This window comes from Tenrec ecaudatus, chromosome 4 (genome assembly GCF_050624435.1).
Source record: "Tenrec ecaudatus isolate mTenEca1 chromosome 4, mTenEca1.hap1, whole genome shotgun sequence".
In the NCBI taxonomy this organism is placed as follows: domain Eukaryota; kingdom Metazoa; phylum Chordata; class Mammalia; order Afrosoricida; family Tenrecidae; genus Tenrec; species Tenrec ecaudatus.
In genome coordinates, this window is record NC_134533.1 from 14,389,966 (window position 1) to 14,415,298 (window position 25,333).

Below are 25,333 nucleotides of genomic sequence, written 5' to 3' on the forward strand. Positions count from 1 at the left end.
AATCCATACATCCATCAATTGTGTAAAGCATATTTTGTACATTCGTTGCCTTCATCCTCAAAACATTTGCTCTCCACTTAAGCCCTTGGCATCAGCTCATTTTCCCCCTCCCTCATGAACCCTTGATAATTTATAAATTATTATTTTGTCATATCTTACACTGATGTCTCCCTTCACCCACTTTTCTTTTGTCCATCCCCCAGGGAGGAGATTTTATGTAGATACCAGTAATCAATTCCCCCTTTCTACCCCACCCTCCTGGTATCGCCCCTCTCACCACTTGTCCTGAATTTCCTGTTTCCAGTTCCTCTCTATACCAGTGTGCATCCTCTGGTCTAGCCAGATGTGTAAGGTAGAATTGGGATCATGATGGGAGCGAGGAAGCATTTAGGAACTAGAGGAAAGTTTCATCATTGCTACCCTGCACCCTGACTAGCTTGTCTCCTCACTGCTTCCGTAAAAAGATGTCCAGTGCCGACAGATGGGCTTTGGGTCCACACTCCGCACTCCCCCTCATTCACAGTGATAAGATTTTTTTGTTCTTTGATGCCTGATAAACCTGATCACATAGGCTGGTGTGCTTCTTTCATGTGGGCTTTGCTGTTTCTTGGGTCTTTAGAACTGAGGAATACCCTGCTTGTTTTGGAAGCCCACCCAAGGGAAGTCCACCTCCAGTCTCCTTGATCTCTCAGGTTTCCATGTCCCCCAGAATGAGTAGGGCTATCAGGGATTCTCTTCCTAGCGTGGCTCTCCACTCACTTCATTTGCCTTAGCGACGTTGCTGGACTTGATGGTTAAGTTTCAGCAGGTTTTTTTTTTAATCTAAAAAACAAAAAACTACAACAATAACAAAAGTAAAACAGAAAAACCAGAATCAAAAGGAAAACATTGAAAAGTACAAACAATTTTAAATGGGTCAAAAGGTAGATCAAGTGATAAGGTGTTAAATTTTAACCTAATATATATATATTTTATATTTCACCTAATGCATATATATTAACCTAACTGCATCAGCAATCTACTTCCGAAGGCATGCTACTAAATAGCAAGGCTTATTCACATCCCTGGTCTACAGTCAGAGGAAATTCACCAGAGGCTTAACTCATATATTTTCTCTTCACCTTTTTTTCTTTTTTAAACTGAAAACAACTTTAAAACAAAGGAGGGGAGATCAAATGATCAGATCTTACATTTTATGTCTGCCATAATCTACACAGCAATGTTTCAGCAGTTTTTCTGCCAAGCGAAAATCCACTGAAATAGACCCTTGACACGGGTGAGACAGACATCTTGCTATCTCGTTACACGTAATTTCCTCTATTCACAGAAAACCAAGCTCACGGTCATTGAGTTGATTCTAATTCACAGTGGCCCTATAAATCAGCCAAGCAAAACTCACTGCCATTGAATTGGTGCCAATGCATAGCAACCCTTTAGGACAGGGAATTTGGGACTAGTGCTTAGTGGGACTTGAAAGCCCTGTCTTCTCCAGAAGGCGGTGGTGGTTTCAGACTGCTGACCTTGCAGTTAGCAACCACTGCACCACCGGGGCTCCTCCAGGGACCCTGTACTTACTGCCATAGACTTCATTCTGGCGTATAGCAACCCTATAGGACAAGGTAATACCGTCCCGGTGAGTTTCCAAGACACTTACAGGAGTAGAAGGCCTCGTCTTTCTCCCAGTGACCCTGTAGCGACAGTCAAAGGGAACTGAAATAGTTTCATAAACCCTGCTTGAGTTCCCTAGAGCCATAGTGTTGGGTCAGAGAGATGCAGTGACCTATCTGCCCCTGTCAAGATTACAGCCCTGGAAACTTAGAGAGCAGTTCTAGTCTGCACTTCATGGTTAGATCTGACAACAGTAGGCTTTGAGTTGTGTTTTTTTTTTTGGGGGGGGGGGTTGTTAGCTCATTAATGGCCACTGTGAAAAGAGTTGGCATATAAATCCAAAAGGGTGGTCACCCCACTTCAGCAATCAGATGCGAGAACAATTCCAGCACAGTCCTGAAATGGGGCAGAAAACCCTCGCAATGGATTCTTTGTTGACGTATCCTTGATGGAAGATAGCAAAATGTAGCGCTTGCTTCTTAAAGAGCTGACAAAACTTTTGTCCTTTTGTCGAGAATTCTGCCCTGCCCTGTGGGGCACATCCCAGCCCTTTCTCATGCCTTCCAGTCCCAAGCTCCTTATCTGGCCACCCTCCCCTTAGCTGCCCTCCCCACTGTCTTCAAATAGAGAACCCTTGGGTCTCTGAGGGGCAGGGAGCAGGGGCAGATGAGGGACCAAGGGGTGTGTGCTCTTATGCAGGCAGCCTTGCAGAGGTCAGTGTTTCACACTTCACCAGGCGATTCGAGTGTCACCACCCTCTGGGGCAGCGCTGCGTCCTGTAGATTTGCTGTGGGTTGGAATTGACTCCATGATGAGTTTGGGAGCTACTATTACTAAAGGTCTTTGGGTGGCACAAGCGATTCATTTGACGACCAAGTTAAAGGCTAGCAGTGAGAGTTGACGATTAAATAGGAGGTAGGGGGAAAATAATGTAAAAAAAAATGAACAAGACACCAGAACAGAACAAAACAAAAATATTGCCCAAAGATGAAGAGCAAGGCCCAAAAAAGCATCTGGGATGATTTGGCTGGTGGACCACCTGGTGAGGGTTTCGGGTGGAGGAGGCATTCAGAGGCCTTGCTGGAAGGTCAGGTTCCAAGTTACACAAGGCTTTATTTCTAACGAGGGAGCCAATACATGGTGTTTACGCAGTGCGGATTATGGTTCGTAGGCAGAATGACCAAGAGGCTGGAGAGGATGTGAGGATGAAGGGACGTGAAGGGATTCTAGAAACATTACGGATGAATATGACCTGGGTCTGAATACGAGTGGAGAGAGGAGACGGGTTAGAAACATTTTTTTTTAATTCTGATGGGAAGATGGGAGGTGGTGGTAAGATAAACAAGTTGAGAGCGCAAGATGAGTTCGTTTTTGGAATTACTCAGTCGGAAGTACTTGTGGAGAAGATGAACAGGTATTTGGAAAATGGGTTTGATATGTGATAGCCACCTTTCTTTGAGGAAGTGGTGGTTTGCTGACAGAGGCTGCACATTAAATCTTGGGATTTAATGTACAAAAATTCTGACTCAACCAAACTAGAACTAGTGCAATAATATGTATTTTATGAAAAAGGGAACTGCATTACCTCATATAGTCCAGTAAGTGACTGAACAGATGTAAATTGGCCCGTTGTCATCAATGTAACAAATGTAGGGCGGGTCTGCACTACGGTATTGTTTGTTACTTCTGGCTGTATCATGGATGGCCATAAACCTTGTGGTTTAGGATACCCAGGACTAGGTCTTAGGTCAGGAGTCTCACATGGCTTGGGTGGGTCTCTTGCTCAGAACATCACAAGGATGAAATCAAGGTGACAGCCAGGTTAAGGTCTAACTTAGAGGCCTCAAGGACAACTCTCACGTCCAGGTTTACTATTATCGGCAGAATGCAGTTCCTGTGGCTGTTGGGCTGAGGTCTGGTTTCCTTGCTGGCTATCAGCTGGGGAGGTGCTGGGCTCCCAGAGGCTGCCCACATTCTTCAAGTCTCCAAGGGAACACTGCTGCTTTCTTGTGCTTTGAACTCTGGCTTCCTCTCCTGGGACCTAGCTGGAGAAAACACTGCTTTTAAAGGCCCACTAGGTTAGGTCAGGCTGACCAAGATAATGCCCCTATCTTAAAGCCAACTATGCTTTTCAATATAACCCAGACACTGGAGTACAATGGCTCCTATTAACAGCCCCAGGGATTCTACAAGGTGTTTCAGAGGCTAAGGTGGGGGTGGGGGAAGGGGGGGAATGGGACGGGACGGGAGGGGTCATAATCTTGTGGACATTTTAGAATTTTGCATAGCACAAGTCACCAGGGAAAGCCAAAAGTATAGGCTGAGCAAAGAAGAAAAAAAGAATCTCACCAAAGTCACTGCCATTAAGTTCCTTCTGACTCAGAGACCCTATAGACCATGGTAGAACTGCCCCTGTGGTTGTCTGAGACTGAAACTCTTTAAGGGAGTAGGTCTCATGTTCCTTCTGAGGAGCAGCTGATGGCTTTGAACTGCTGACCTTGCAGTGAGCAGCCCAATGGTAACCACTATGCACGCAACACAGATTATATATATATATATATATATATATATGATTTTTTTTGTTCTTTGATGCCTACATGATCCCTTCGACACCTCGTGATCGCACAGGCTGGTGTGCTTCTTCCATGTGGATTCTGTTGCTTCTGAGCTAGATGACTGCTTGTTTACCTTCAAGCCTTTAAGATCCCAGATGCTATATCCTTTGATAGTCAGGCACCAGGTGCTGTCTTTACCACATTTGCCTATGCACCCATCTGTCCTCAGCGATCATATCAGGAAGGTGAGCACACAATGATATGATTTTTTTCTTCTCTGATGCCTGATCCCTTCAACACCTCATGATCACACAGGCTGGTGTGCTTCTTCCATGTGGGCTTTGTTGCTTCTGAGCTAGATGGCTGCTTGTTTATCTTCAAACCTTTAGGACCCCAGATGCTATATCCTTTGATAGCCAGGCACCAGGTGCTGTCTTTACCACATTTGCCTATGCACCCATCTGTCCTCAGCGATCATATCGGGAAGGTGAGCACACAATGATCTGATTTTTTTTCTTCTTTGATGCCTGATACCTGATCCCTTCAATACCTCATGATCACACAGACTGGTGTGCTTCTTCCATGTGGGCTTGGCTGCTTCTCAGCTAGATGACCGCTTGTTTACCTTCAAGCCTTTAAGACCCCAGATGCCCTATCTTTTGATAGCTGGGCACCATGTAAGTATGGATTGTGATAAGCGTTGTATGAGCCCCCAATAAAATGAATTTTTTAAAAAAAGAGTCTAAGCAAAGAATGGAATCTTCTTTTTATTGGAAAACACTTGGCCACAATCTAGTTTCCGCATGATGACCCCATACTTTTCATCTCAGGAACACTCTTCTTTCTCTCCAGGGTGACCACCTGGAACCCTCCGTTTGTAAGTGGGCTGTTGTTGGGTGTCGCTTTAGGCAGTTCTGAGCCCTCACAATCCCTGCGGCAGAACTACCCCCTCCCCCAGGGGGTTCTGGGCTGTAATCTTTACGGAAGCAGATACTAAGGCTTTTCTCCTGCATAGTCACAGGTAGGCTCCAAGTACCCACATTGCCATTTGCAGCAGAATGCGGAAAAGTTGTGCCCCTGTACCTTCTGAAGTCATGCTCTTATCTGAAGCTGTAAGAGCCCTGCGCTATGACATATGAATCAAGCAATACGAAAGCCTTGGTTCATTCTGACACTACAGCTTTAAGGAATATATCTAAAACTTTTTTTTTCCCCTTAAATGACTGCATGCAAAAGAGACACAATTAACAAACTGGGTGGAATCAGTCAGCTGGGAGTTGGAGGTGGAATTAAGTCAGCTGATTAAGGGATATTATGAAACTAAAGGTTGATTTTCTTTTCCAGTTTGAGAGAAACCAGAGTCAATCCCATTCATGAGAGGAACTGGGGACTGTTAAAAATGAAGAAATACCCAGATGGGATTGGAAATATTGAGGCCTATTTCAAACATTTATATTTATTGATAATTTTACCGTACACGCCCAGTGCTTCTACGCACCCCTCCTCTGGAGTTAAGATCCAAAGTCTACGGCTAGCCTTTGACACACAACCTTCTTGTAGTCTTCCATCAATGTCTCGGGTTTGGCAGTGCCTGTAGACGATTCAGACTTTGAAAAAAATCTGTCCTGGGACTTTTGTTATAGAAACCTTTTGCACAAGAACAACATATACAAAAGGATATTCACTGTTGTTTTAAAGGATGAAAACTAGGTTGGGCTGGGAGGGGATCCAAATGGCTACCATCAGGTGGCTAATGAACCAGATTGTTCTGAATCCACCCAATCCAACCCATGGCTTAACAAGAATGAACTATCTAGACACCACTGACCCAGCGGGGGAAATTCATGATTCCGTGCAAGTGAGAAAAACCAATTGTAAAAAAATTAAGTTTGTAAAGAGGGACCTTGCTTTACCACCTCTGGTATTTGTGTCTATGTCCCGCAGAGCAGCCAGGAGTTGGAATGGGTTCGAGGCTGTGGACTCTGCAGTCCAGCTGAAGCCAGCCCGGACCAACAGCATTCCATGACAGCGAGAAGGAAGTCGCGGCTACACAGTGGTTCCTCCTGAGAGCCTGTGCGCCTGCAGAGATGCCTGGTCCCGCATTGTCTGTTAGGAGGGATTTTAGTGTAGAATGCGGGCCGTGTGCCTCAGTGCGCTCTGTAAACTTTAACCTTAAAGACAAAACCCCCCATATTGCCACCCTCTGGTTTCTTACTCGCAACGCCAGTTGGTAGTCGGTTGCCGGCAGGGCAGGGCTCGTCCTGTTTTTTGGCTGGCTGGGGACAAGGGAGAAAGGGTTTACCAAAAGAAAGCGAACCCGCTGCCGGCTAGGAGCTTCGGACTGGTAGAGCCTCATCTTTCTGGTTGGTGGGTTTGAATCACTGACCTAGAGGTCAGCGGGCCCAACGCTTAACCCGCAGCGCCACCAGGGAGCCTGCAAGTAGATTTCGTTTTATTTTATTATTATTATTTTTTTCTTTTCCCCTCCAATCGCTCAGAGCAAGGTCAGGGTCCCTTCCTTGGGCCTGCACCTGGACCTGGGACCACATTCCCCAGTTCAAGGAGCTGTGGGGTGGCTGGGCTTCAGATCTGGCCCGAGTGTCAGAGAATGGGTTCCACCCCGTGGCCAGGGGTGGCCCGGGCTGCTGCGAGACACCGATCCGGCTCATCTGGTTTGACAACCGCAAGGGGGATGGATAAGTTTCGGTGTGTGTGTTTTGGGGGAGGGGAGGGAAGGGGCCAGGGCGGGCGGGCGGGCCCGGGCTTGGGGGATAGACGTCCTTCTGGTTAGGTCTACACTAGCCCTGCCTGGTTGCGCAGTGGTTAAGCGCTAAGCGAAAACCCAGCCTTTTACAGACGATGCCATCGCAACAGCTGAAACGGATACTGTTTGGTTTGGGAAGGTTACAAGAAAATAGAAGGCGCCCAATGACATCTGAATTTCAGACGACGAAAGGTTTCAGTCTAAACATGTCCCAAATCTTGCATGGATGGATCTGCACTAGGGAAAAAAAAAATATATATATATATATACTTAATTTTTACACGTTTCCCTCAAGTTCAAATGCACTTCGTCGCTCTGGGTTTTCTAGATCACAAACTACCATCGCTTATCATGTATCCTGAAGCATCTTGACTCGGATGCACCTTCCACCCTCCTGAAACACTGGCCCTGAGCATCTGCAGTCTCGGGCACTTGCCTTCAAGGGAGGCCTGATACTCTTTCTGAACAGACACCTCCACCTAGCACTTTCCAAATAGAATCGGTGGCGTGGACCAGTTGACTTGCTGTCACAGACAGCAGACAATCCTTGAGGCTAGGGGAGAAGTGTTTCCGGGAACACCCCCGCTCCCCCAGTCCCCACCGTTGAACACTGGGGTGAGGACTGGACTGGGGCAGTACAGTGACTATGGGTCCAATTCCAAACCTTGGTAAGAAAGCGAACCACTCCTCTCAAGACAGCTGCAGTCGGCTCTGCATTTAAACTAACTAAAAACCAAGCCCCCTCGCATCCAGTCCATCCACACCGACAAAGCCTCCAAAACAAGGCATGGTTTGGTTGTTTTTTTTTTTAACCTCTCCTGGGGAGTTCTTACATTCCAAGAACTCAGCGTTCAACAATGAGAGATTACTGCCTTTGATATGATTATGCCTATCTCTCCTTTCTTTCATCCTGTGCTAACAGACTGTGGGTTTGGGATGAAGGGGTGCATTTTCATAACAAAGACTCAGGAAAACCCAGTGATGATCCAAAAAGAAGGAAGTCAACAGTTCACACTTGGCGTGTAACCCATCTGTGAGGAGGAGGGATGAGATGATTATTGCTGTTTACAAGCAAAGTGCCTTCTGAACAAAACCAGCTAACTTCAGACCCCAGAGGCTGGGGCCATTTTGCAAATGTTGGAACATAGTCCTTTCAGGGGTCAGCCCCAGGAGAATCACTGAGGTAAGAACTTGGGGTTCAAGCAAGATGCTCTACCGACTACCCTGAAAACCACTCTTGCCTACCAGGCTCCCAGGCTGAAGAGGTATCCTTGTGTACCTTCTGAGCACCCAGTTTGCGGAAGGCTATGAATAACAGTAGCCCCAAATCCATTTAGATTACATTGGAAAATAGATTACTTCTATGGCCCCAAAACTGCCCAGGGAGGCAGAGCTTCCTTAGGGACATGCCTGGATGTATCCTGGATAGAGATGCCATATTGGGGTCATATAGTCTTGAGTCATGTCCTGACTTCCATGGTTGGAAGGCCCTGGACCAATCTTATAAGTGCTTCTGTCTAAAACAATGTATGTGTTCCAATCGTGGTCTTTTTCCAGCTTCTTCACTCCCACCTGTGACCGTGATGTACTGGCCTGCCACCAACCATGCTTTCGTGACAGCCCCTTGGCTATTTCATGTCCTTTTAAAGTTTAAGGGTCTCAGCAAACACGTAGACCACCCCACCCTCATTTGGATGATGTGGATGTGGCTTTGTCTTGTCTTTGTCCTGTGCAAGGATTCACAAATGTTCTCCTTAAATGATATTTGAGATTTGGGGTCTCCTTTGTACCCTAAAATACTACTCACCTTTCAAGGTGCAGCTCTTATGCCTTTTTCTTTTCCGACCTGATTTCTTCCTTGTCCTCTGCACTTCTTTCTCCTGCTTGCATTTCCCCATATTAAAGCTTTGATAAAACAAATCTCAAACGTTTGCTGCCTGCCTGCACGTTTGCCCAGTAGGTGGTAGCTTTGACTGCCACCAAACAAAGGCTGGAGATGTGTACACTCAGACGTTTCTCGGAAGAAAGGCCTGGTGATCTTCCAAAGAATGGGCTCTTGAAAATCTTGTGGAGCATGCTCTACTACGACACACGTGGGGTCGCCAGGAGTTAGAATCGGCAGGCAGCTGTGGTTTGTCGTTCACTTTGGCATTCGTTAGCGGGGACAGGGCGTGCAAAGCCCAGGGGGCAGAAAGGGCAGGGCAATTTCAGTGAAATTTAAGTATGTAGTTGGCGACCGGGTGACTTCCGTGAGCGAGAGCGCGCATGCGCGGAGGTGTGCTAGTGGGTGGGTGGGTAGGTGGCTGGGGAGGGGAGCCGGAGGTCCTAGGGACATCGGGACCACTCGGTGGGCGACTGGGAAAAGTACAGGGAACTGCATCCCGGAGCAAGCGGCAGGCTGATTGATACCTGGAGCCACTGAATTGTGGCGTCTGGGCGGAGAACAGTCAACGTGCAGCAGGCAACGGCCCACTCCTCCGGATTTTGGAGGACTCCGGGTCACGTTTACCAAGGAAGAGATGGCCTTCGAAATAAAAAGGCGTTTGGGTTGGTTTCCATTGTAAATAAATCTATTTAGCGGCCCTCCGTAGTCGCCTCTCCCACCCCCCGCGGGATCTCGGGAAGGAGCTGGATGGAATCACAGACAAAGGAGGGGCTGAGAACTGCCCCAGCACGCAGACTGTAAGTGCGCATGCGTGCACAGAGCGCCGCGGCAGTCTTCACTCAGCCACGGGGAGCTGCTCCCGTGAGCCCGGATAGCTCAGTCGGTAGAGCATCAGACTTTTAATCTGAGGGTCCAGGGTTCAAGTCCCTGTTCGGGCGAGCAAAAGTTTTTGGCAGTATACTTTAAGAAATGCCGAAACCTCAAACACACCCACCCACTCCAAAATTATGGGCGCTGTTTGTGAGCCTTCTCCCTTTAGAGGGAGAATTCTGGAGTGTGTGTGAGTACAGTCGGACCTTGGCCAGGATGGCCACGCGCAAGTCTCTTCGAAGAGGCCCGCGGGCAATTGCTGCACGTGACTTGCTGGCCGTCGTAGGGGGCTGAGGACTGCTGCACCCCCGCTGCGGCGGTGCTGAAGGAAGGGTGGTGGGCGACACCCAACAGACCCTGGGGCTCCGCAGGACGCCCGGCTTTTACTCTGCCACCGTCAGCCCCTGCCCCTTGTTCCCTGGAATGGGACTGGATTCCCACCTGCTTCCTTCCACGAAGGGCTGATTCCCGGCCTTCTCCCTTCTCTAGGTTCAAATGGAAGAGTTGACTTCCCAGCAACGGAAACCCCAGAGTCACTCTTCCAAACCAGGTCAAATTTTTGTGCCCTAAAGGGGGAAGGGGAAGGTGAGCTGGCAGCTTCCGGGGGATATTGGGAGAGAGCTCATCTTTAAGCAACTGGCAAGGGGAAAATGGTAGCGAGATTAAAAAAAAAAAAATTAAAAACCCACAAAAAAAAACAACCGACAAAAAAAACCCACCAAAAAACACACACATAAAAACTCCCTATGAGTATAATTAATTCATAAGGAAAATATTTATCACCTAGTGAAGTTTTAGGAAGTTGGCTTAGGAACATAAGAAGAGGTGAAGACACAGGGTCACAGAGACGAAATTAATTCCCCACTTGAGGTGAAGGGACCAGGTAGGTCATCTAGATTTAAGCCTTCCTTGCCTTAGGCAGGCACCAGAGGAAACGTCGGTCTTTGTGTGTGTGTGTGTGTGTGTGTTTTGCTAGTAGTTTCACCGTTTTTATTATTTATTTAAATTAGGAAATCATTTTATTGGGAGTTCTTAAAGCTTTTATAAAAATTCATACATCATTTGTGTCCAATACATTTGTACATATGTTGCCATCATCATTTTGAAAACATTTTCTTTCTACTTGAGCCCTTGGTATCAGCTCCTCCTTTTCCCCTCCCTTCCTCATCTTCATGGATTCCTGACAAATTATAAATTGTTATTTACAAATCTTACCGTCCGCTGTCTCCCTTCACCCACGTTTCTGTTACTTGTCCCCCTGCAGCGTGGGGGTACGGTCTGGGAAGTCTTGATTTCATTGACAGGATGGGTGAAATGAGCCAGCTGCCCTCATTAGTGGACTGTGGTACCCACTGGGTTCTGAATAATTGGGCAGGGCGGGCTAGGATGGAGGGACCCTCGTGTGAGCCCTGGCCTCTTATCCACTCGGGAATGCCTTACTAAGTGCCACACAAACTCACCAGGACCCCCCCACTTGCCCGCTGTCAGAATAATAATAGTAATAAAAGCACCCACTTCATAAATTTGTGGCGATTAAATAAGATCACAATGCCCACACAGTTCTTATTACAGTCTGCCGAAAGGCACGTGTCTCAACACAGAGTCGTTATTATTAAAGAGCTTTTGATCTAGGGAGGACAAGAAAGATGCACATTAAAGTAAGGGGCTATTTTCAAGGAAAAAGATGCCCAATATGTCTAACCCCACACGCTCGTAGTCACGTGCATTGTATTGGTTATTCTGTCCTGAAGGGGCAAGAACGGCCCCTGATCCAAGGAAGAGGAGGCAAGCCAGATAAGATGGCCTTCTTTCTTGAAGAAAACGAATCATAAGCCCATAAAGCATTCCAGGAAGACAAATAAAGCAAGGAGCCGTGGCAAACATTCAGCCTCATCTTCTTCCCGAGAGAGTCCGTGGTGAAGAACTCTAGTTCACGTTTGGCAGCCTTGAAAGAGCGAAGCCTCTTTGCTCCCAGCAGTCTGAACAAGAACAGACTGGGCTGAGCCAAAGAGAGGTTAAGGTGCAAAGGATGAAGGTCTCCTATTCTTTTTTTTTAATTTTAAACATTTTCTTAGGGGCTCATACAACTCTTATCACAATCCATGCATATACATACATCAATTGTATAAAGCACATCTGCACATTCTTTGGGGTCTCTATTTTTATCCCCTTTCCCTTTTCAAGCCCACTCCCTCTCCAGCTATGATTTCCCACTTTCACCCTTTGGGATGGGAATAACAATAATTCAAGTCCTTCTTGACCCAGACTTTTTGTTTTTTGGAGCTAGATCTCGTTGCCTCCGTTCTGGATGATTTAGGGCAAATCATTTATTTCATCTGAAAATGTTATTATCATCTCCCCTAACTCAGGGGTTGGGGGGCGGGAGGGGCTGGGGATGGAATGCAACCATGCAGATGACGTGCTGGGTACACAGTAAAAACTTACTATGTTTTTATTATGGGCCCTGGAGAGAGGGAGGGACTAGGGCGACAATTAAAGGGAGCTTGGCACAAAGCAGAACCAGGAAGTTTCTTCACATGAATTAGTTTTCTCATTCAATGCGCTCAAAGTTTCAGAGATAAAAGCTGGAGATTATAAACGAAAAGTGAGAAAAAAAATGGTTACCTTTTCTCTTGCTAAAAAATTCCTTTAGCTGGGTAGGAAGCACGTATGTGTGAGCCGAAATAGCTCAGTTGGGAGAGCGTTAGACTGAAGATCTAAAGGTCCCTGGTTCAATCCCGGGTTTCGGCACAGTTTTTGCTGGCGCCTCTCCTTTGAGCAGGTAGTCCTGAAGTTCACTTCCGTGTTTGTAATATTCCCAAGGTAAAACACGTGTGCAAACTACACACAGGTGGCAAGCAGACTGTGACTGTGTACATAAACTCTCTCCCTCCTAAAAAGAAGACCTGTTTTTCCTCCAGAAATCAATGAATAACCTGTCCCCGCCTGGGAGGCACGTTACTCAAACTCCTGGACCAGGCGCAGCAGCAGGTCTCAGAGAGGTGGTTGTCACTGATCCTTTGGGTTTGAAGCACAGTGCAGCCCTCGTCACCCGCCCCCTCCCCACCCCCCCTCTTCCGCACAGGATGTTAACTTTCTTCAATGAAAACGAACATCAGACTGTGACAAGTCTTCTAAAGCCTTGATTATACAGCAAGGCTCACAAGCTCTAGGGTCCCCATCTCTGGGTTTCCATCCTGAAAATCTCTTGGAATCAGTTTGCTTTCGAGCTTTTCAGTGCCCCAAAGAACATTAATCTGAAGACTGACGACAGATGTTCTTAAAATGGAAGTTTTGAAAATAAAAATGGCATATGCTAGGTCTAAGCAAAACTGCCGATCTTAAGACAAGATTGGAAGGGGAAGATCTTTTTGGTTGTTTTTTTTTAAATAGGCTGGATTGTACGTAACTAATTTAACTTTTAAACGTTTTAATTTTTGAACTTAAAATAACTTCCGCCCGAACAGGGACTTGAACCCTGGACCCTCAGATTAAAAGTCTGATGCTCTACCGACTGAGCTATCCGGGCTCTTGGTCTGCTTAATTTCCTTAGCCTATCCGCAGTTCAACAGGCCACGTGGAACTAGCACCATGTATCCATGTTCCTTTCCGGAGGAATAAAAAAATTTTTTTATTTCAGAAATTGGCATGCATGTTTTTATTCAACTTCATGAAAAATCGAAAATGTGGGCGAACATTATCATGGCATCAATACAACCATTAAAAATCAACAACAGATTATTATAATCTGGTTGATTACATAAATCATGGTATATTTATGAAATCATTAAATATTATCCTTACAATGAGTTTTAAAAAATTTTTGAATACATATCTCTATAAAAATGTCTTATCAAAAATTGCATTTTTAAAAAAATTTTAAATTCTTTTCTTTTTAAAAATCATTGTATTGTGAGCTCTTACAGATATTATAACAATCCATAATTCAATTAGATTAATCATAATTGTGCAATTTCTTCTACCATCAGTTTAAAAACATTTTCTTTCTTCTTGAACTTTTTGATATCAGCTCCCCTTCATCCCCTCCCTCCACTCCCCATTAATCCTTATTATTGTATAATATATTGTTTATTCATGGATGTATCTTATGCCATCCAATGTATCCATTTTCTTTTTTTTAAACATCATTTTATTAGGGGCTCATGCAACACCTATCACAATCCATCCATACATAAACTGTGTAAAGCACATTTGTACATTCATTGCCCTCATCATCCTCAAAACATTTGCCCTCCACTTAAGCCACTGGCATCAGCTCATTTTCTCTTCCCTCCCCGCTCCCCCCTCCCTCATGAACCCTAGATAATCTATAAATTATTATTTTGTCATATCTTGGATCTACATATAATCTCCTCCCTGGGGGCCGGACAACAGAAAAGTGGGTGAAAGGAGACGTCGGATTAAAATCTGGTCTTTCCCTGATTCTCTTGCCAAATCGATGGAACAAGTGTTTGGTGAGATCGACTCGTCAGCTTCCCTTTCCTTCATCCCCTGTGGGATTGCTAATTCCCTGTAAATCTTTGAGGAGCGATGATGAATAACTAATCAGCCCTTTAGTCATCTGGTGGACAGACATTCACGGAATACCCGTCATACTCTAGACCCTAAGACAGGTGGGGCGGAAAGACCCAGTTCCCATCGTCCGTCCGTAGCGCCTGGCGACTCTCCAAGCAGCAGGACCCAGTCAAGCTCTTGAGTGGTGCGGAGGCCGCAGCTGCGCCGAGCAGGGAACCTGGGCTCCCTCCAGAAGCAAAGGCCTTTGAAGTCCCATGTGCTGGTGACGCTGGACGGGACCTGGGCCCCTGGAGATTTCTCAGGAGACCTCTGGAACGGGGGCTCTGGTGGCATAGTGCGGTTCCAACATCGGTTGCTTTGTGGGAGAAAGATGTGACTGTCAGCTCCCAGGAAGATTTACAGCCTTGGAACCCTTAGGGATCCCTCTACGCTGTCCTATAGGCTATGAGTTGGCATTGCTGCGGGGGTGTGCGTTTGGTGTATTTCCCTAGGGGATCGGAGCTTTCCCAGAAACTTCTGCTCAAAGTGTTTGATCGGTCCTACTCCAGGCAGGGTACTCTGATTGCTGTGTCCCAGACCCAACTAATTCTCCAGATTTGTAATTCTTCCTCTCCTTCCTTAAGGCACTGGATAAAATTCCTTGAAATTGAGAGGATTCTGGGAAGTGGGGCTGCACACAGATGTTAGCTCTCCTAGGGGACACTTGACTACGCGGAGGAGGAGGGTAATGGAGAGAGTGTTCTATTATAGAGAAATATATCAGGGCTCAGATTTAAAACTGATCAGCTAAGGAAGGAGATCAACACTCTGTTGAATAAAAAACAAAACAAAACAAAAAACAAGGTATCAAACAATATGCAAGTGTTGTTCATTGCTGTCAAATTAAGTGTCACTCCAGCTGATACTATGTGCTCAGGGCAGGGCTTTCCAGGTGCTGGTCTTTCAAAGAGTGCCACACCTGTCTTCCAAGGTGCCTCTGGTTGGGTTGGTAAATATTTTGCCTAGCAGTTGAGTGTGTTTGTAAAAAAAAAGAAATACAGGATATATTTATAGATTGACCTATGTATGCATATAGACACATAATTTTATTAGGGTGCTGGTGAAGAATATTGAAAATCCCATGGAGTGCCAAAAGAGCACACAGATCTGTTTTGGAAGAAATGCAGCCGGACTACTCCTTAGAAGAGAGGATGGTGAGACTTGGACTCATGTACTTTGGACATGCTGTCGGGAGAGACCAGTCCCTGGGGAAGGCCATGATGCTTGGTAAGGTAGAAGGACAATGAACACAAGGAAGATCCTCAGTGAGATGGATGGACACGGTGGCTGCAGCATTCGGCTCAAACATAAGAACAATGTTGAGGATGGTCCAGGACCGGGTGGTGTTTTGTTCTGTTGTATACCAGGGTCACAATGAGTCTGAATCTACTCATGGCACCCCAGAACCACAACAGCAACATATTTCAACACATACAAGCCGTTGTTGGATGTCACTGAGCTGGTTCCAGCTCATCAAGGCCCTATGGGCAACAGAACGAACTGCTGCCTAGTCTGGCACCATCCTGACATTTGCGGTTATATTTAAGCCCGCTCCTCTGGGCGTCTACTGGAAGCGCTTCTTCTTTTTCTGTGCCGACCCTTCATTTTAACAAACACGATGCCTTTTTCAAGGACTGGTCTCTCCCGAGAACACGTCCAAAGTATACCCCCCCCCCACACACGCATGCGCTGACACTGTGGGCTAGTTGTTAGTTGCTAACTGCAAAATATGTGTATGTATGTATGCATATGTATATGTTGTTGTTATTGTTCTTAGGTGCCATGGAGTTGGCCCAGAGATGCAGCCACTGTGTCCATCCACCTCATTGAGGGCCTTCCACTTTTCTGCCGCTCCTCTACTTCACCAAACATGATGTCCTTCTCTTTGTATGGATGTATATAGTTATGCAGAATGTGCTCATACATTCTGGAGATATCTATAGAGAACAACCAGGCAAAACCGCTGTCTTTATGGAAACCGGCAGTGAAGTATATGGGAGGAGACTCTCATGACTTCCTTTATGTGTGTCTGTATTATTAGAATTTTTAAAAACAAGCATGTACTACTTTTCTTTTTTTTCCCAGCTTTAAAAATATATATGGTGGGAATACACACCAAATGCCAATCTGACAAGCACGGCACTTTTGAAATAAAACAAGTGAAGCAAAAAACAAAAACAAACAAACAAACAAAACAAGCGAAGCACAAAATGCTGTTTGTCCAATTCTTCTACCCTTGAAGGTTCTCATGGGACGGCCCCTCAGCTCGAAGCTTCCCTAACCCTGGGTTCTCTACAGATGACAGCAGAGAAAGCTCTCCCCTTCGAAGTTCCCTCCCATGCCTCATCCTTTCTGGAAGGTGGTTGCTGGTAGTGACAAGGCACAAATGCAATAGGTCCCATTGTCACTAACAAAGAGTTGGATCATTCAGCAGGAATCAAATCACAAGTCTGGGTTCAACCAGGCTCCCCTGAAAAGAAGCTCCCGGGCCGGGAGGAGGTCTGCGTCTGACCAGTTACTGAGAGTCTGCCTGTTCGTCTCTGGATCTCTGGCTGTTCTAACACTGCCAGGTACACACACACCTGCTGAGTCCAGGTTTGGGAGCATGTGAGCATGAGGACTGGTCTCCTGGGAAAGACAAGGTGGACAGGTAGTACGCAGTCTGCAAGTGGAATTTAATTGAGTGTTGATTGTGTGGGCACCAGCCACGGCACTGCTTTGATTTTATGTAACACTTCATACTGTCCCTTTCCCTGTGCCTTTTTGCCCCCCATTTTGAAATTCCATTCCCTTCCCACTTTCTTACTGCCTTTGATTTGGGAAGTGGCTGCTGGTCCTTAGGGTCAGGACTAGGCAGTTGTTCCAGATGGAGTCAGTCAGCAGGGACTCCCATCCTGTCCTGTTGCCGTGGCCACCACAGTCTACAGCTATTGCATGGGTCTGAGAAGGGCGCTTCGCTTCTGCTTTACAGACCAAACCAAACTCAGTGCCATCTAGTCAATTCTGCAAAACTGCTTCCGTGGGTTTCCAAGGCTGTGAATCTTTACAGGTGTACAAAACCAAAACCAAACCTAAAACAATCCCTGCCTTCCTCCCATGGAAAGGCGTAGTGGTTTTGAACTGCTGACCTCGTAGTATAGAGGCTCAGCACAGTCACCACGCCACAAGGTCTTTAAAAACAAAAGCTTTCTAGATGCCCAGTACCTGGTGCAAAGCATTCTGAAAACCTGGGTGTAAATGGAAAGCCATTGGCCAGGGCAAGGGTTTTGTGGGGGTGGGGGTGGGGATGTGGGGCAAATTGGATCTAGTATGGTAGAACTATGGGGAAGGAGCCCTATTGTAACGTCCGTGGATCATGGGAGAAAGATGAGGTCGCCTTCAGCTGCCGTCCGATTCTCCCGTGCTTCGTGGCAGCTCTACTTATTCTATAGGGTCGACTCCAAGAGAGTGGGTAGGTAGGGCCACGGGGAGAAAGATACTTGTAATGATTTTTTTTACCCCATGATCAAATGGATTAGGTTTATCCTATTCATTATTGTGCGCCCTTATTTTCTTTCACTTATACCAACCCGGAATCCTTCCATGTATTATTTTTTTGTTTCTATGTCACCTTTTCCAATGTACTTGACAATGACCTTTCCAACAAGGGCCTCCGTCTAGTCTGTTGTTCTTATGACTGTTATTTTTATGCTTTGCTTCGCCTTTTAAATCATTAAAAAAAAAACAGCCCTGCCCCCCATGAGGGCCCCGTGTGTAGAACACGACTTGGGATGAAGCAGCAACTCCAGACGTAAGTGTCGCTGCTTGCAAGGGGCACCTTTTCCTGGCACGCTGTGGGGTCGGTCCCCTCGCGGCCAGTGCAGCAGTTTCATGCGGATGCGTTTCCCTCTGCTTTCCATGTCTTCATGAATGCCGTTGTGATTACACTGTTCCCACCTGGCAAAAAGACGATAAATTGAAACAGTCATCGCTCCTTAAACCTGTCGAGGTGTGGGCTTCAGTCTTCTCTGGACTCCTCGATTTCAAAAGAGAAGCCCCCAGGCACAAGCTTATCACGAGGCCAGGCAAAGCTGCCCGCCGGACCGGGAGCAGGGCTTGAACACACGCAGATGAAGCCGCGGGTTACCACACCTGACACTCTGGCCGCTCGGCTACTTCGTCCTTAATAAAGCCTATCTCTGTTTGCCATCCCGAGAAACGAAAAAGTTGCTAAGAATTCAAAGGGGTTCTTATTCTTACTGCAAAACAACAATATGGAAAATAAAGGTAAGACATTTTGAGTGCAGCCTCGTAACTTTTTCATTACCAGGCACTCGGAGGCACTGAGAAGGGATGGAGAGAGGATGCAAGCACCCAGCTCTCTAAGCGCCCCCCACAGCTTGGAACAACTTAGAAAAGCGCTGGTCTTGGTTTCTTTTTTAAAGGTGGACGGCCCGGGGGCTGGCAATGTCCATTGCTGCTTGTCTTTTTCTTCCTACTCCCTGAGTAAGGAACGAAAAACAAAAGCGACTCTGGTGGGACTCGAACCCACAACCTTTGAATACCTCAGTCTGTCTAGAAGTCCAATGCGCTATCCATTGCGCCACAGAGCCAGATGCTAGTACCTTCTGCGCTGCTCGCTCCAAGTACAGAGCAGCGGCCGCCGGGGGCACTCACCCGAGGCGGCCACGTGGTCCTTCCCCGCGCCCCGGACGGGCAGGTTGGCGAGGGCGCAGGGACGCCTGACATCCTCTCCAAGGTTTCTGTCTGCGCGCGGTTGCCGGGCGTTCGCCCTCCATCCCGCGACGCGCCCCGGAGAGGAAGCCAGACCGAAAGTCTTTGTATTGTCTAAGGAGCGTCTGTCAGGACCGTTGAGCAAGCGGTTCCATAGTGTAGCGGTTATCACGTCTGCTTTACACGCAGAAGGTCCTGGGTTCGAGCCCCAGTGGAACCATCTGTTTTTCGGTTTTTGTTTCAGTTTGATTGGTGTCTTTCGGGACCTGGAAGTATGCTTTTGCTCCTGGATGCGGGATGCGCAGCCGTTTCGGGTCTACGCGTCTCGCCCTGCCGGCTGGCTGCGCGTCCTCGGCGAGGCTGCCCTCTGGTGGCCGCTTTGTGCCAGGTCAGGCGGCTGGCACGGCGCGCCTTCCCACCTGCACGCCCAACCGCCTTCCAGTCACCTGTATGGCATAAACGCTGCTCGCTTTGCATCCTACTGACACAAGCAAACAAACGAAAACAGACAGAAAACCCAATTTCTCGATCAATGCACCCACCCATCCATTCGTTTATCTTTAGAAATCCTTCACTCAGGGTTAAATTTGAAATGCCTTGTATAACACAGTTTTAAAGGTTGCTTTTACCTTTCGGTTGAGGGATATTCTGAAGGGCAAGCCCTCCATTGCTGATACGCTCCAAGTCCACTGACCTTCTAGTTGACACATTTATATTAAAAACAGTACTCTGACATTTTAATGGGTGGATCTGCCCAGGGTGAAGAATTCACACAGCTCCACATTCTTTCCAATGTGTTTTCAACATATTGAATTTTCTTCTGGTGCACCTCCAGAGATGTTCTATGCATTCACTGGTGTAGGTGCATGCTACATCAGACGTTTCTATCTGTTTATTTACTTTTCATTATACGTTTTCATGGTTATTTTTGGTAAGAATGATAGGCCGGCTGTAGGGATCTTTGCCACCCCATCCGCACAGGCACTTTGGACGCAATCTTGGGAGGTTATGCCTGGAGGCACGCTATCCCTGGAGAAAGACGTTCATACTTGTTGAAGCAGAGCTTCAGTGAAAAACAGGAAGAGCCTCAATGAGATGGATTGTCCCCTGGGCTGCAACACTGGGCTCCCACTTCAATGATTGTCAGGGCGGCGCAGGATTAGACACGGTTTCCTGCTGTTGTAAGAAGCTTGGTTTTGAGAGAGAATTAATCCCAGGCACCTGAAAACAACTCATGGAGAAATATTTCAACACACTCCCCTCTGTACACATGGTTCCTAATCCCAGGGGAAAGTACTGCTTTCCAAAGGTGGGGAATGAGCAGTGCTGCAGCTAAAATGGGAACGATGCTCTGTGAGTGTCTGCATGTCGGTCAAACAAGACATTCTCATCCTTGAAAAAGGAACACACTTTTGTGGGAAAGGGATTCTTAAGTATACCTGAACCCAAGAGTACCATGGTCTTTTAGACATTTCATCATCAGTTAATTATCCCTTAAAAGCAAATGCATCTTTATGCCTCCTGTGAGATTCTTAAAGTAAAAATGACATGTGTTTGTGTTAGGTAGACACCCCGAGGCTGTTGAGGGTTGTGTGTCTGGCTACTAACTGCAAAGGTAGCAGTTCAAACCCACCAGCCTCTTCTGGGGAGAAAGTCGAGGCTTTTTGTGCCTGTAAAGATTCACAGCCTCTGAAATGTAGGGGCCGGGGCAGTTCGACCCTGTTTTATAAGGTCGCGATGACTGGAGGGAAGAGAGATTTTTGAGTATGTGCGACTTAGTTCATCCTATTAGGATATTCCATCCTTTTGAACGTGGCCTCTCTCTGGCACCCTGGGCATCTGGACAGACAATGAAGGTTTCCTGTTCTACAGCTTGTCCACCGTGGGATGATGTCTAGGGTCTTCTGAGAGCCATCTAGACCGCCGAGATTAATCCCTAGCCAGGCCATAGTGACAGTGGACCCCTCTTCCTCCCTCTACCCAATATCATGGCACAAAGCTTTACCCTTCTGGAGTGATGTCGATCTTGCAAAGCTGCGGCATTGGATCTGGCTTGCCTCGATGCACTGTGTCTACCTGATGGACCCTCTTAAGAGCAGGAATTCCAGGCCAGTCCCAAAGGGTAGAACACAGATGCAGCTCTGGGGACTATTACAGAGCAGGGTTTCCTTGTCTGTTCTTCCTTCTGAAATCACTTTGCACAAACAACTCCTTGGCCTCGCTTTCCATGGTCCAGCACCTGTGCATCAGAGATTGCACGAGAGAGAGAAAATCCCAGCAAATGGATGGTCAACCAGTGTATCCTAGTCAAGTCCTAGTTGACCACCTATTTCAACGACCTGCGTGCCAAGCGAATGAGTCATCAAGGGCCCAGATAAAATGGAATCTTATGTTTTATTTTCCTTAGGTGAGTAAAGAGGGAGTTGGGAAGAGGACTTTGGGGTGGGTGGATTTGTAAATTGTGAAGTCATTAGTTCCTGAAGTGTGGGAAAATAGCTTTTTCTTGGGCCTGTGCTTCTTCAGCTTTTGTGTCTTGTGGACATGTGAGTTGGGAAGCGTCTACATAAGCAGACAGGAGAAGATGCCTTTTCCTGGGAGCAAAGCCCAGGCGTGAATGAGCGCAGCATGCTATCCCGATTCTGAGAGGGCCTCACAGGCTGGCAGCCTGTGCTCCTCGGTTAGGTGATAAGAGCAGCTACAGAGCTCTCAACACTACCGTGGAGGAGAGTGCTTTATGGATGGACTTGCTTTCAGCTCCATGAAATCCCATATGAGGCAGCAGTAGTCAAGTCTGTACTAGCCGAGGGTCAGTTTGTTGAGCTCTAGGTTGCCCTGAATTCTCTGGGAAATTCTGGGTAGGACAGGAACCCTCTCTGAGCTTCTGCAAAGGAAACCCGGAGCCTTCTTTGAAAGCAGACAGACTCATTTGAGTCCTCCCAGCTGAGCAATGGAAAACAAATTTCCACCTAGGAAGAGTTGGCTGGATAGTTAGCCCCTGTGCCTCAACCCTGGAGATTAGTTGGCTCTTTCTGGTTTGGGCCGCTCCTGGTGTAGCAAAGGACTCAGCACAAAGCCAGTCACTGGTTGGTTGCTTCTGACTCTGTGCTGCAGAGTATTCAAGGCAGCAAGCTTTCAGAAGCAGAGGGGCAGGTCATGCTTCCAAGGCATCCCTGAGTGGGTTCAAACTGTCAACCTCTGGATTTCTAATCGAGTGACCCAGGGACTCCTACAGCTCAAGCCCAGAGAGGCCATATCTCTTATTGTCTACACCTATGCCTGTAAAAGGAGATGTGTGGGTGATAGAAACCAAACAAACAAACACAAGTGAACTTACTGCCGTCGAGTGGATGCGGACACTCATTTGACAAGGCATAGGATCTATAGGACAGGGTAAACTGGCCCTATAGGTTTCCAAGACTATAACACCATAGGGCAGTACAACCTCCCATCTGTCTCCCTCGGAGCAGATACTGGTCTCAAACTGCTGACCTTGAAGGTAACAACCCAACATACAACCACTGCATCATCATGGCTCCCATGTTGGGTGATGAAAACCATGTAAACAACAACAACAAAAAATCCTGACTCACTCTGATTCCCACAACAAGGAGCCCTGGTGATGGGAAGCTCCTCCCCAGGACTCCTGATGGAACCATTCGAGGTCTTCTAGGTTAGGGACCTGAGACTCTGAGCTTGCCAACGATCTCTCTGCGAGATACTGAGACAGTCTTGCGGGATGAGCAAGACAGACCTCTGGCTTCCCGGTGGTGTCTTGATTGAAGCATTCCATTGTGTTGTGTTTTTTAGAGATGGTTTTGTGAGAAACCAAACTCACGGCATTGAGGAGAGTCGGACTCACAGCAACCATTAGACCAGGGGAGATCTGCCCTTGGGGGTTTCTGAGACTGCCAAAACAGACTTGGGTAACTTTCTGAGTAGAAAGACTCATCTTTCTCCTATGGACTGGCTGGTGGTTTTGAACCGAGCAGCCTGAAGGCTCCTGAGAAGTGAGGCTGGCCAGACTTTGTCTCCCGGAATTTGGACAGGTCTCCGGAGACGCAGTCCCTGCAGGAGGACGTCCTTCTTGTTAGAGTAGAGGGGCAGTGAACAGGGGAAGACCCTCAGCTGGCACAGTGACCATGAACAATGGGCTCAAACAGAAGAACAATTGTGAGGATGGTACACGGTCGGGGGCTGTTTTGTTCTGTTGCTCTGAGTCAGAACCGACTCAACAGCACCTCCCCATCACATCATTGTGTTGTAAAACAGAACCAAACCCAACCCAACCAAACCTCATTTCTGTTTTAATTCCCCAATCTGGACTTCACACCGTGCAGTTCTTTGGAAGGCTCAAGTCTTCTCTTGAGTCTCCTCATGGCTGACTTCATCTCCTGGTTCCTCAGGGTGTAGATGATGGGGTTGAGGACAGGGATGATGACGGTGAAGGTGATGGAGACCACTCTGTCCATGGGGAGGGCTGTGAAGGGCCTGGCATACACGTAGATGCAGGGCACAAAATGCAGGGTCACCACCGTGAGGTGGGCCGTGCAGGTGGAGATGGCTTTCCTCCGCCCCTCCCCAGTGTGAGACCTCAGCATCCCCAAGATGACCGTGTAGGACCCCAGGAGGAGCACAAACCACAGGGTGGTGACCAGCCCGTTGTTGGAAATCATCAGGAGCTCAAGGGCGAAAGTGTCCGTGCAGGCGAGTTTGAGGACCTGGGGGACGTCGCAGTAGAAGCCGTCCACCACATTGGGCCCACAGAAGGGGAGAGGGAGCAACAGGGCGATCTGTACGATGGAGTGGACAAAGCCCCCCACCCAGGAGGCCGCAATGAGCGCGGTGCAGCGCCCCCTCCCCATGATGATCACGTAGTGCAGGGGCCTGGAGATGGCCACGTAACGGTCGAAGGCCATCACGGAGAGCGAGAAAATGTCTGCCCCGCCGAGCAGGTGGAAGAAGAACATCTGTGTGAGGCAGCCTTCGAAGGAGATGGCCTTCCTCCGTGACAGAAGGTCCACGAGGATCTTTGGGGCAGTGATGGAGGAGAAGCAGATGTCCAAGACAGAGAGGTTGCGCAGCAGGAAGTACATGGGGGTGTGGAGGCGAGCGTCCCAGGTGACAGTCACCATGATGGCGACATTTGCCAGCACCGTGGTGACATAGACCATCGATAAAAAGAAAAATAAGAAGAGGCTTAGCTTTCGAGACTGGGTAAGTCCACAGAAAAGGAATTCAGGCACCCTGGTGTAATTTCCCAGGGCCATTGGAAGGGGCTTTGCTCTGCGCACCTTAGCGAGAAAAAAAAACAAAACAAATATCCTAAGGCAATGTATTTGAGTCAAGGTTTATCTGTCTTACAGAACTTGGGCATCAGTATCTATATGTATGGAGTCACACGTCTTGCTTTTCCTGAACTTGCCGTGTTGTGTGGTGGAATCACTGAGTTCTGCTTGCTTCACTGGCCTCACTGGTACAAGCAGAGGTTCGGACTAGATGGCTCATTTTCCTCCGGTGGGCACCGAAAGGCTTGCTCCTCTAGGTTTGCTGAGGAAGAGAATGGAAGGGAGGCATTGTGGGAGGATTTGGGGTCTCCATGCTGGTTGGTGACTTAGGGCAGCTCTGGTCTCATTGACATCTACTTCACTTGTTTGTCACCAAAGGCTTGCAAAGCCCAGCAACACGTCAAACCTTGATCCCTCCCAGGAAGAAGCACCAGGAGGGGGACCGAATGGCTTGGCATAATTAAAAACCACCACTGAGCACCTGCTGGAAATGAGGCTTTGCCAACAGATCTCTGAGATCAGAAAGGAACCATTATTATCACCACTGTACCAGGTCTGAGGACTCGTCCCAAAGGGTACATCTATTTTTCCCAGGGCCTGGGAGTCACTTCGAAGGAGGAAAAGACTGCCTTTTCTTGGTCTGCACTCAAGGATGGTCCTAGCGTGCTACACTGACTGCCAGTTTCAGGATACACCAATCCAAGGCCCACATGCATAAGGACCCTCTTTAGACTTTTGAGGGCACTTTAAGCAGGTGGCTTCACCATCCTCTCTCCTTCCTTTTATCAACGTGATGGGATGTCAGGCCCCTTCCCTTCAGTTGCCCCCCTCATCTGCCAATTTGGGGTGGCACTAGGGTGATTCGGGTGCTGTGGTGATGCTGGAGGCTGTGGCCCCCACCCGAGAGGGAGACTAGTTAGGAAACCAGTGAGACTCTCTATGGAGAGCTAGTAATGGGTGTGTTGAGGGTGGGGAGGACAGGACACATGACAGACTCGAAGAAAGTAGAACCCCTTCCCCCCACAAAAACCCCACAATGTTCTCAGTCCCTGTGACTGGAGGTCAGTCTTTCCAACAA

General features: G+C 47.6%; 1 protein-coding gene and 5 non-coding genes across 6 annotated transcripts; 3 read left to right on the forward strand and 3 right to left on the reverse strand.

Moving 5' to 3' along the window:
* Nucleotides 1–9,677: 9,677 nt before the first annotated feature.
* Nucleotides 9,678–9,750, forward strand: TRNAK-UUU (transfer RNA lysine (anticodon UUU)). Its single transcript has one exon. It is a non-coding gene; the product is annotated as a tRNA-Lys (tRNA).
* A 2,610-nt stretch (nucleotides 9,751–12,360) lies between these two features.
* On the forward strand, nucleotides 12,361–12,433 carry TRNAF-GAA (transfer RNA phenylalanine (anticodon GAA)). Its single transcript has one exon. It is a non-coding gene; the product is annotated as a tRNA-Phe (tRNA).
* Nucleotides 12,434–13,138: 705 nt separating this feature from the next.
* On the reverse strand, nucleotides 13,139–13,211 carry TRNAK-UUU (transfer RNA lysine (anticodon UUU)). Its single transcript has one exon. It is a non-coding gene; the product is annotated as a tRNA-Lys (tRNA).
* A 5,552-nt stretch (nucleotides 13,212–18,763) lies between these two features.
* On the reverse strand, nucleotides 18,764–18,849 carry TRNAR-UCU (transfer RNA arginine (anticodon UCU)). Its single transcript is given in 2 exon segments — nucleotides 18,764–18,799; nucleotides 18,813–18,849. It is a non-coding gene; the product is annotated as a tRNA-Arg (tRNA).
* A 268-nt stretch (nucleotides 18,850–19,117) lies between these two features.
* On the forward strand, nucleotides 19,118–19,190 carry TRNAV-UAC (transfer RNA valine (anticodon UAC)). The gene has a single exon. It is a non-coding gene; the product is annotated as a tRNA-Val (tRNA).
* Nucleotides 19,191–23,274: 4,084 nt separating this feature from the next.
* Nucleotides 23,275–24,237, reverse strand: LOC142446281 (olfactory receptor 4D11-like). The gene has a single exon (XM_075548046.1). The coding sequence runs from the start codon at nucleotides 24,235–24,237 to the stop codon at nucleotides 23,275–23,277; it is 963 nt and encodes a 320-aa protein (XP_075404161.1).
* Nucleotides 24,238–25,333: the final 1,096 nt, after the last annotated feature.